The sequence below is a fragment of the Pygocentrus nattereri genome, chromosome 29 (genome assembly GCF_015220715.1).
Source record: "Pygocentrus nattereri isolate fPygNat1 chromosome 29, fPygNat1.pri, whole genome shotgun sequence".
Taxonomy (NCBI): domain Eukaryota; kingdom Metazoa; phylum Chordata; class Actinopteri; order Characiformes; family Serrasalmidae; genus Pygocentrus; species Pygocentrus nattereri.
The window spans coordinates 21,398,498-21,410,874 of record NC_051239.1 but is presented as its reverse complement, the minus strand read 5'-3'; the positions used below and the strand labels follow the sequence as shown (position 1 = coordinate 21,410,874).

Genomic DNA, 12,377 nt, shown 5'->3' with positions numbered 1-12,377 from the left:
AAGGAGACTAGAAGGATTCAGTAACTGCTTTTCCTTATTAACTCCCCTACATGAAAATCCAGATTTCCCCCCGGGTCTCAACTCTGGGCTTAGTGGCTGGAAACTAAAAGGGATACAAGTGATTGGAGACATAGTGCAGAACGGGAATATCCTCTCATTCCAAGAGCTTATAGATAAGTTTGACATTCCGGAGTCTGATTTTCTAAGGTACCTACAGATACGAAGTTTTACACATACCATGTTAAAGAAGTTTATAGGAGGCTTTGCTATCTCACCTATTGAGATATTATTGAGAGACACTATTCAATTAAGGGCTGTGTCATGAAAATTCTATAATGTGTTATGCAATACCAATATGGACAATTCAGAAAAGGTTAAAAGGTTATGGGAGGCAGATCTTGGTTGTACAATTGATTTAGAAGACTGGAGAACTATATGTGGACATCCCTTACATGCACTAGCCAGTAATGCAGATTGGGAAAGGCTATTTAAAATACTAAACCGTCTTTTTTACACACCAGAATCTAGGAATAGGATGAATCCAAAACTGTCTAAATATTGTAACACAAGTGTCATACAGCAGTTGGATCACTATATCACTGTTTGTGGGATTGTCCCCATATACAGGACTTTTGGTCTAAAGTCACTGGTGAGATGGAAAGGATTTTTCATTGTTCTTTTAAGTTAGATGCCAAGATCTGCTTGTTGGATGTCAAAAACGGTTGCCAAAGGGTTTCACAGACACAGTTATTGTTTATTCTTTTGTACTGTGCTAAAAAGTGCATTTTGAGTGTCTGGATAACAGACAAGGTTCCATCAGTAAATCAATGGCAACAATCTGTAACAAGTATTATTCCATTTGAAGCATTTTCCTTTGCCCTAAAAGACAAACCTCATTTATTCTTCAAAATATAGGACCCATATATGGACTATTTGGGTAATGAGAAAGCCCGTAAGTTGATTTCTGGACTTGAGTCTCTGGCCTAGAAAGAGGCTGAGCTGGCTTGAAATTCTTTGAGATTTATGTTAAAAGGCTTTTAAGGACCCTTTTTCCCCTGCCCAACTGTATACTGTGTTAAAATAATGCGTAAAATGCTCCCTTTTTTTTTTTTTCCCTCCTCCTACCCCTTTTCTCCTTAATTTTTTGTTAGTGCACAAGGTTAAAAAAAAAGGGAAAAAAGTTTCATTTATTCATTCGTATTACTGCTATGGTTAAATCCCGCAATAAAAAGATCTTTCAAAAAAAAAAATTAACACGAACATTTTGTTTAGAAAGTGAGCTAAAAAACTGATCAAACATACATAAAGTATGGTTAATTATGAAATGTAAATATAGTTTTAAGGTGATACTAATGACAAGTATTCGAGTACCCACCTGGAAACACCAGCAAACATTCAATGCCTATAAAATCTACCATTTATTGATGTTCACAACCTCACTGTGGGTGAACAGACCCTTTTCACACTGTTATATGCAATACAGCAGAATTTCCCATAGCAGGGAAACATTACTACAGCAAAACACAGTAAAAAAAAAAAAAAAACATACAGATACAGTCACTAAATCATGAGCATGTGCCAGCCATTACACAGAATTTTACATTTTTATGTTAGCTTATGGTGGTGTATATTTACCACCCCAATTCCAATGAAGTTGGGATGTTCTGTAAAACATAAATAAAAATAGAATACGATTTCCAAATCCTTTTTAACCTATATTCAATTGAATACACTACAAAGACAAGATATTTAATGTTCAAATGGATAAACTTTATTGTTTTTTGGAAATATTCACTCATTTTGAATTTGATGCCTACAACACGTTCCAAAGAATTTGGGACAGGGGCAACAAAAGACTGGGAAAGTTGAGGAATGCTCACAAAACACCTGTTTGGAACATTCCACAGGTGAACAGGTTCATTGGAAACAGGTGAGTGTCATGATCGGGTATAAAGGGAGCATCCCTGAAAGGCTCAGTCATTCACAAGCAAGGATTGGGCGATGTTCACCACTATGTGAACAACTGCATGAGCAAATAGTCCAACAGTTTAAGACCAACATTTCTTAACATGCAATTGCAAGGAATTTTGGGGTTTCATCATCTAGAGTCCATAATATCATCAAAAGATTCAGAGAATCTGGAGAAATCTCTGCAAGTAAGCGGCAAGGCAGAAAAGCAGCACTGAATGCCAGTGACCTTCGATCCCTCAGACGGCACTGCATTAAAAACCGACATCATTCTGTAAGGGACATTACCACATGGGCTCAGGACCACTTCAGAAAACCATTGTCAGTGAACACAGTTTGTTGCTCCATCTACAAGTGCAAGTTAAAACTCTGCCACGCAAAGCAAAAGCCATATATCAACAACACCCAGCAACACCGCTGCCTTCTCTAGGCCCAAGCTCATCTGAGATGGACCAACGAAAAGTGCAAAAGTGTCAATTCAATTTCAAATTGTTTTTGAAAATCATGAAAGTTGTTTCCTCCAGGCCAAAGAGGAAAAGGACTGTCCAGATTGTTATCAGCGCAAAGTCCAAAAGCCAGCATCTCTGATGGTGTGGGGCGTGTTAGTGCCCATGGCATGGGTAACTTGCACATCTGTGAAGGCACCATTAATGCTGAAAGGTACATACAGGTTTTGGAGCAACATAAGCTGCCATCCAAGCAGCGTCTTTTTCAGTGACATCCCTGCTTATTTCAGCAAGACAATGCCAAGCCACATTCTACACATGTTACAGCAGCGTGGCTTCATAGTAAAAGAGTGCAGGTACTAGACTGGCCTGCCTGCAGTCCACACCTGTCTCCCATTGAAAATGTGTGGCACATTATGAAGTGCACAATACAACAACAGAGACCCCAGACTGTTGAGCAACTAAAGTTGCACATCAAGCAAGAATGGGAAAGAATTCCACCTACAAAGCTTCAACAATTAGTGTCCTCAGTTCCCAAATGCTTATTGAGTGTTGTCAAAACGAAAGGTGATGTAACACCATGGAAAACATGCCCCTGTCCCAACTTCTTTGGAACGTGTTGCAGGCATCAAATTCAAAATGAATGAATATTTGCAAAAAACTATAAAGCCTATCCATTTGAACATTAAATATCTTGTCTTTGTAGTGTATTCAATTGAATATAGGTTGAAAAAGATTTGCAAATTTTCGTATTCTGTTTTTATGTTTTACACAATGTCCCAACTTCATTGGAATTGGGGTTGTAAATTTTATGGCAACTCTCCAGATTAAATATGGACATTTGAAGCACATAAAGGGCATTTAAGTAATACATTCTTTCCTTTGCATACTACAGTCAGTAAAGAATTAAAAACAATGTTTGTCTCTGAATATTTTTAGCTTTAGCTGTTTGCTTAGCTACATTCTCAACTTACTCCAATATTCAACATAGTAGTAGTTTTCATAGTAGAGAAAATATTACACTAGTGGCAGTAAAGGATGTAAGGACTAATGTAAAGGACTAGCTTACTTGTATGTCCTTTTTAAGGTATTTACTTATTTTTTCCATGAAAGACAATGTCTAGTTGAACGGTTTTCATTTTCTAGGCCAATCTTGATAAAGTCTACAAGCTTTTCTTCAAGAATTACCTATTTGAAAACACAACAAGAGTTTGTAAACTATGAACTATGAACCTTGCACCTCTTCCACCTGAAAATGAACACAAATGCACCACAAAACAACATATTTAATGAGAAAAGTAGATAATTACCTTAATAAGGACATAAAAAATTGGAGTCCTCTACATTATCATTTGTAAATGCTGTCACTTTTTTCCTACTTCTTACACTGTGTCAAATAAGGAAGTATAAAAAAGATCCACCAGAGCAAGCTGGGCAACTAGCTAAGTTACACAAGCTAAGCTATACAGCTAAAGCTAATGATATTCAGAAGCAGGTTTGAGTTTAAATCTTGAATGTTGAGTCAACATCCCAACTAATATCCAAAGTAAAGATGATGTTATCTAAATGTCTGTTATGAATAGCAAAAATGTGCTCTAGAGAGCTGCTATAAAAAGTAAATATACACCACCGTATTAATATAACAATTAAATCCCCATTACTAGGCTACTGGAAATTAGCAACACCTTAGTGGCAGCACAAAACAAAAGCTTCTTACAAAGCAAATTACAAAGATCATGCATTGAACATTACTATGTGGTGAAATTCTTGGCTCACACAAGATCCTGATTTAGTGACTGTGTCTGGATCTCAGTGTAAACAAGCTCAGAAAAGTCATATATGGTCTCAAGGTTCAATTTTGGGTCCAGTCTTATTTATCTACATAAATGATATAGCTACCTCTGCTTCAACCTCAGACTGCAAAATTCACCTTTATGCAGATGATACAATTTTATATTGCTCAGCTGATTCTATTCATGCTGCAACAAGAAAATTACAGAGCTCATTTAATGCTCTGCAGGTGGCGTTATATAAGCACAAACTAGTTTTAAATGCCACGAAAACTAAGTTCATGCTGTATTCCAGATCTTTTAATACTGATTTTAGTACTGTAAATATTACTACCATGGCAGGATCCACTATTGAGAGAGTCACGGAATATAAATACCTTGGCATATGGCTGGATGATAAACTCAGTTTTAAACCACACATTAATAAACTAGTCAGTAAATGCAGACAGAAGCTGGGTTATTTTTATAGACATAAGTCCTGTTTCCCCATGCACGCCAGAAAAAGACTAGTTGAAGCAACTTTACTATCAGTGCTGGACTATGGTGACGTTATTTATAAATATGCTCCCTCCAGCTCTCTCAAATGACTGGACCCCGTGTATCACTCTGCCCTGAGGTTCATCACTGGAGATGCGTACAGAACTCACCACTGTGAGCTGTATGCAAAAGTTGGGTGGCCCTCTTTAACAGTACGAAGGGAAACACATTGGTTGATTTTTATTTATAAGACACTTTCCGGTCATTTGCCAGAATACATCACCTCATTGATGATTACAAATAACAGTAATTATCAGACTCGCTCTAGTAATTGGATCAGCTGCCAGGTACCAAGAGTTTTTACAGAACTGGGAAAATCTGCTTTTAGTTACAGTGCACTAGTGAGCTGGAATTCACTACAGGAAACATTAAAACTCAGCTCACTGGTGTCACTCAGTCATTTTAAACTTTTAATATCAAACCACCTACAGACAGCCTGTACCTGTTTTACTTAATTATATTTATTCATAACTTTTATTTTTGTATTAGTTCTCCTTAGTTTTTTTATCTCTTTTTATTTATTTATTTATTTCCTCTCATTTTATTTTAAGTTTTTATGATTACTTTTTTTAATTTGTGATATTGTACTATTACTTTACTAATTTCTTATCTTTTTCGATCTTAATTTCTTACAATTTAAAATCTCAAGTTCTATTTTTATCTACTTTTATCTTTTATTCACTGTTATTTTAAATTTCTTTTAATTTAAAATGATTAAATATAGTTATTATTTTCTTTGTCATGTCAATCCCTGTTTTTGTAAATGCTCGGCTACATTGAAAATGAGGGTTGCCCTCAATGTACTTCCGAGTCAAAATAAAGGTTGATTGATTGATTGATTGATTGATATTGTTTTCTGCTGCAGCCATTGTTGAGCTCTCTAACACAGCCAAGTCACCACGCCCTTATGCCATCCAGTCCACTGAGACAACCAATGAGAGCAGTGATCATTAGCACACAAAGTAACAGATAATAAACAGATAATGAAATGAGGACATGATAATAAATAGATATTTGCTGCACTTACCCCTCTTCCGATATACCTATGATCTGACGAAACAGGCTTGAAACAGTCTTAAACTGGTACATATAAATCAGGATCAACACCAGCATTGAATATCCAACTACTATGGCCCAGAAGTACTTCAGAATACGGCGCCATACTTCATAATGCACCTACACAGGAGAGGAAGCAGCACAGAGATGAGACAGAACCCCAGCAAAGTTTATACTACAGTCAAAGGCAAAAGTTGGGGGCCCCTGATCAAATTATTGTTTTGCTGAATTCCTACATGAAAATAAGAACATGTTCTCTGTAGAGATCATGCTTCTATTCACATTTTAATGCATAATTACTGGTTATTTACTGACTGACAATACTGAAAATAAAACATGAAATGTGCAAAAGTTTGGCACATTTAGTATTTCATGTGTTATTTTTACAATGTGTTAAACTCAAATAATTTGAAACTTTGCACTACAATTTGCAGAAAAAAATGGCATATTTAAATTTGTCCTTTGGAGAGGATGTGTTAACTTATTTTCATTTAGAATATGACTTAGTAAATCAAGAAAATGGAATTTGACAAAGGGTATTCAAACTTTACATGTGATTGTTTCCTGCAAATTGAGCTCCAGGCTTTTTGTTAAAATATTTTAGGTTAAATTTTCCAACTGAAAACTTGGTAAGCCAACATTAAATAATTTAAGATACTGACAATGACAGAAAAGGACAATTTGAAAATTGCACTCTTCAAATTTACGATTTCAATACAAAATTATTAATCATTCAGCCCTATTCATAACTGCTCTGATGGCTTTTAAGCAGTCATGTTTGAAAGAGGAGGATATGGAGGGGGGAAAAAAACAAAAGTACTAGCTCACCTGGTAGAGAACAACGCAGAAAAGAAAAAGGCAGATGTAGAGGATTTTGTAGATGACTACTTTCCCAGAGAAGCTGATGATGAAGAATATGGAGCAGCAGCAGAGGATCCAGTACTTTACTAAAGTGCCTTTAATAAATGCTCCTAATATAGTCACCATCCTAGATGGCTCACCCTCATCAGCTACAAAGCCAAGCACATACACACACACACACACAGACACAGACAAATATTTTCTGACACATCTTACTTCAAATGTGCTTTTAAAGAATTCTAATTATGACATCCCTGAAATACACTATATCTCCAAAGGTTTGTAGACAGCTGCTTATTTTTCCTTTTTTTTCTGAAATCAAGAGCATTAATCAGGACTGTATCCCCCCTTTGCAGCAGTAACTCTTCTGGGAAGATTTTACACTATATGCAGGAACACTGCTGTGAGGATCTGATTGCATCTGGCCACAAGAGTATTAGTGAGGTCAGGTACTGATGTTGGATGATTAGATGTGGATCACAACTTATCTGAAAGGTATTGGATGGAGCCAAATCACTCCAGAGAACACAGTTCCACTTCTCCACAACTCAGTGCTGGGGGACTTCATACCCCTTTAGCTGATGCTTAGCAGTTTAGCATGGTGAAATTAGGCTCATGTGTGCCTGCTCCAGAGCATCTCATTCTATTGGCAATGTTTTTCTACAGAGATTATGCAAGTATGTGCACATTTGACCATGTGCTTCAACAATGAGTACAGCTGAATTCAAAAATTTGGAGAGTTGTCTGAATACTTTTGGACAGACAGTGTATCAAACTGTATTTATGTTAATAATTAATCTTGGAGTACAGAAGTATTGGAATTGTGGAATAAGCTATGAGTCTTACTTTTGCATTTTATATTTAATCTCCCAGAGTGTGCTGTTACAATACAACCCCATTTCCAAAAATGGAATTATGATGCCGTGAAAAATGTAAATAAAAACAAAATGCAGTGATGTGCAAATCATTGAAAACCTATATTTAATTGAAAGTGATTCAAAGACAACATATCAAATGTTGAAACTGAGAAATGTTATGGTTTTTAGAAAACCATTTGCCCATTTTCAATTTTATGCAACACATTTTCAACATAAAGTAGCTTTAACTTTTGCTTTTCATCATCTATGGTACATTATAACATTAAAATATTCAGAGAATCTGGAGAAATCTCTGCACGCAAGGGACAAGGCCAAAACCAGTATTTTACTGGCCAAGATCTTTGGGACCTCAGATGGCACTGCATTAAAAACCGACATCATTCTGTAGTTGAAATCACTGCAATTAAACTTAATCGTGAAGAAGAAATCATATATAAACAGGATCCAGGAATGTTCATTTGAAATGGACTGAGGGATAGCGGAAAATTGTTTTGTGGTCCAACAAAATTTGAAATTCTTTTTGGAAATCATGGACGACGTGTCCTTTGGGCTAAAGACCACAAAGCTTGTTATCAGTGTGCAGTTCAAAAGGCAGTATTCATGATGGTATAGGGTTTCATTAGAGCACATGGCATGGGTGACTGCCACATCTGTGAAGTCACCATTAATGCTGAATTATATATATATATATATATATATATATATATATATATATATACACACATACACATGTTTTGGAAACATATGCTGCCATGCAGACGAGATCTTTTTCAGGGAAGGCCTCTACATGTATTACAACAGTTTTCCATGTATTAAAAGAGTCGCAATAAAGTTTGTCAGTTTCAGCATTTGATTTGTTGTCTTTGTACTATTTTCAATAAAATATAGGGTTTAAATTAATTGTGCATTATTGAAATATGATTTTATTTTGCACAGCATTATTTTTGGAAATGGGGTTGTAAAAATACTGTATTATTCTTTTTTTAAAAACAATATTTAACCCATATTTGACTGCTTAAAGATTTCTTTGAATACTTTTAATTTTGACCTCCTGAAGATTCTCCTCTTTCTGCAGCTGTTCTTGTTGTCTTTCAATCAATTGTTGTCGCAGCAACATCCAGAAATTAAATGCGTAAATTGTCTGTAAATAAAAAGGCAGAACGTATTATTATTCATATAATGTCTATTACATGTCATACAAATCATAATGAAATCTGCCTAACTTTTAGCCGCAACACTACATAAATATCAACTCAAGAGCAGCAGGATATCTTAGAATGGCCAATGTAGGCTTTCAGACAGTGCTTCAGCTTTTTGAAGCAAATCCCTGTAACCGCTCAAAGTTGTGGCTCATCTATGGGTTGCCAAAGTACTATTTATGACCCTTTATCTGACAAATGATATTCCAGCTAACAGCAAAGTATGGATAGCTAAAAGTCAAACGACATTGATTTACCATTCGGCAACAGTATGCCTTCTTACTAATTGCTAAAGCAGATTAACCCCAACAACACGCTTTTTCTTCACATTTGGAGCTGGAAATTTCACCAAATCCTAACAACATCCTGTGAGAAAATATAGGTTGTTTTTATGATAATTCTACACTCTATAATTGTACACTCCATATGACTTGCTCAATTAAACACAGAGCTCAGGGTCAAAAACTTTATATTGACGGTGCTTAATAGATGATCTACAGACACTTAAAGTATTACCACAATACCATCAAATATCATGGTTAGGCCTATGTTTAGAAATTGTATTTAATAGATATTTAGCTGTACATAAGGACAGACTGAGCATTAGAATAAAATGTTACCAAGTTCAATATGCAATGCCTCAGTTACATGACATGGACATCTTGAGGCAGAAACTGGCTGTCACAACTAACTAAATGGGCCAATGCTGCTTCAGCACCTATGAAAAGATCATGCTACTCTCTTGCACTTTTGCTTCATTACATATGACTTTATGAGTTTATAATAAAGGTACCCTCTCTTATTTACCTAGGCTAATAGTGCATACATTAACATTTGAGCATTTGGCAGGCACTCTTATCCATAGCAATTTACCTTTAACAAAGATAAATAATTTATCTGCGCTTTGTTTTTTGCATGTGCAAAGCAGAAATGTCACAGCCATTGTTTGATACATGGAACAGAGCTGCACTGTAAGAAATTACACTCAAAATCACACGATTCCCTAATGTGTTCAGTGAAATTAAACAGGATTTTTACAGCATCACATGGACCTCAATAACTCATCAGCCAAAATGAATGGGTTCCCTGAAAACAGAAACTAAAAATAATCTCTTATATTACTCAATTTCTGACATATTATGTTGATGTTGAAGTAATCACATCGACATAATATGTCAGAATAATAATTAATTTTTTTTAGGTTTTGAGTAATTTCTCTCAAAATCATGAATCACAGTTAGAACCTGAAAAAAAGGATACAAACTTTTTGACGCCTACCAGGCAGAAACAGACTTTCAAACAAAAAGTATGTGAGACAAACATGTGGTTATATTGTGTGGGTCGTACGTTAATTACAAAGTTGTGCCTTCATAAATGTTCATATTAGATAACCTGCTTAGTTCATCCCAACCTGGATAAGGTCTTGGTGTAATTCAAACCAAATCACTTTTACTGTCACATTACATTACACACATTTGAAGTTGAGTGAAAATCTTAGGTGTGCAGTCCCCTTGTAGTACTTAAACACAAAAAAGACATATATAAGAAAGAAAGAAAAAAAAAAAAATAATATATATATATATATATATATATATATATATATACACACATTCGACTAATAATCTGCTGTCTTATATTTTGTGGCCTTTAAATCCTCCAGATGACCAATCAGTAGCATGTTTTATCTTCGTTTTTTTTACTTAAGAAATGCAAATGCACCAACATTTACCTTCTAAACAACTACTCTAGCACTTCTGAATTCACATGACACCAGCAGCTTTGCTAGCAAGACTAGCAAAACACTTTGCTCAGCTCAGGCAAGCTTATTGAAAACTTCTAGAATCATGTACAGCTAAAGTTTAGAGAAATATATTAAAATAATATATTATAATAAGTTGGGAAAACTCAGTTATATGTTTTGTTGACATTTTGCAAATTTTGACTGTTGTTCACTGAGTTTAAAATTTTAGACACAATAAAACATACAGTATAAAGTGTGCCATAATTCTTGCAGTAGCCACAATTTACGTTTCATTTTTTCAGTATGTTCAGCAAATCAGCAAATAAACAGTAATTGTGTATTAAAATATGCAGGAGTCTAACTGGCTAGATGGAAGAATGACTTACCTTTGCTCCAAGATGCAGACAGGGTGTCTTATAGCCATAAAGATCAAAGTCAACTAAAACTCTCTCCGGGAGAGTCGGGAAAAGCTCGTCATGATGTAAACAGAGAGAGCTAATAAACCCAGCCACCAGCAGCAGGGTACAATAGGCAGCAAGGAATGGAGCACTGAGCATGGTGTACTGCCGTCGACGCTTTGACATCCAAATCACACAAGACCACACCAACATAGCAAATGTGAACCATGAATTGTAAGTGATGCTCCATATCTGAAAACAGATCAAACAAAATAGTAATACATCAAACAAATAACAATACAAACTAGAAATGTGCCTTTCCTGAAGGAAACACAGGATAGCTGCGCAGCGGATACTATGGAAGTCGATACAAGGAACAAGAGCTGAAAAACGTACATATGGAAGAGTGCAGGTCAGTAACTCGGTGGATTTGATCTTGTGGACCTGCGCTGAATGAGTACATGTACATTACTCTGCCTCCTCTAATTTTGTGCTATGTTAACTGAAGTTCCACCTTAAATTTAGTGCCAACTTAAAAAGGTTCCACCTTAATTTTATTGCTATGTTAATTAAAGCTCCACCTTAAATACTGTGCCACCTTAAATGTAGTGCTATTTTAATTCAAGCTCCACCTTAAGGTCTGTGGCATCTCACAAAAAGTTTGACCTTAAGGTTTGTGCCACCTTAAAAAGGTTCCATCTTAAACACTGCACCACCTTAAATTTAGTGCAATGTTATTTCAAGTTCCACCTTAAGTTCTCTGCCACCTCAGAAAAAGTTCCAACTTAAACACTGTGCCACCTTAAATTTAGTGCTCTGTCATTTCAAGTTCCACCATAAGGTGTGTGCCACCTTAATTTCATTGCTATGTTAAAGTTCCACCTTAAATTGTGTACTAGCTTAAAGAGAGTTCCATCCTAAATTCTGTACCACCTTAAATTTATTGCTAGATTAATTGCAGTTCTACCTTAAAGTCTGTGCCACCTTAAAAGAAGTTTCACCTTAAGTTCTGTGCCACCTTAATTTTGTTTGTTAATTAACATTCCACCTTAAATTCTGTGCCTACTTTAATTTCGTGCTATGTTAAGTGCCTCCTTAAAAAGGTTCCACCTTAAGTACTGTGCCACCTTAAATGTAGTGCTATGTCATTTCAAGTTCCACTGTAAGGTCTGTCCCACCTTAATTTCATTCCTATGTTAAAGTTCCACCTTAAATTCTGTGCCTCATTTAATTTTGTGCTATGTTAACTGAAGTTCCACCTTAAATTTAGTGCTAGATTAATTGCAGTTCCACCTTAAATTTATTTTTATGCTAGTTCCACCTTAAATTGAAGTTCCACCTTAAAATTCAGTGCTATCTTGGTGCAGTTCCACCTTAGAAGCAGTTAACCCTTAACAGAGCTGCTGAGAATCAGGCTGGGAGTTGGTGAGACATTGACACCATAGACACCATGTGTGGTTTGTAGCTGCTGTGTGAGAGAGGGGGCCATTGTGACATATCTGG

General features: G+C 35.7%; 1 protein-coding gene across 1 annotated transcript in view; it reads right to left on the bottom strand.

Moving 5' to 3' along the window:
- Positions 1-12,377, bottom strand: part of si:dkey-11f4.7 (piezo-type mechanosensitive ion channel component 2) — a 119,336-nt gene that overhangs the window by 68,662 nt on the left and 38,297 nt on the right. The window contains exons 12-15 of the mRNA XM_037536046.1: positions 10,863-11,126; positions 8,572-8,677; positions 6,626-6,807; positions 5,769-5,917 (exon numbers count right to left, since the gene is read on the bottom strand). Coding sequence (XP_037391943.1) covers positions 5,769-5,917; positions 6,626-6,807; positions 8,572-8,677; positions 10,863-11,126 — 701 coding nt within the window. The remainder of the gene's footprint in view (positions 1-5,768; positions 5,918-6,625; positions 6,808-8,571; positions 8,678-10,862; positions 11,127-12,377) is intronic.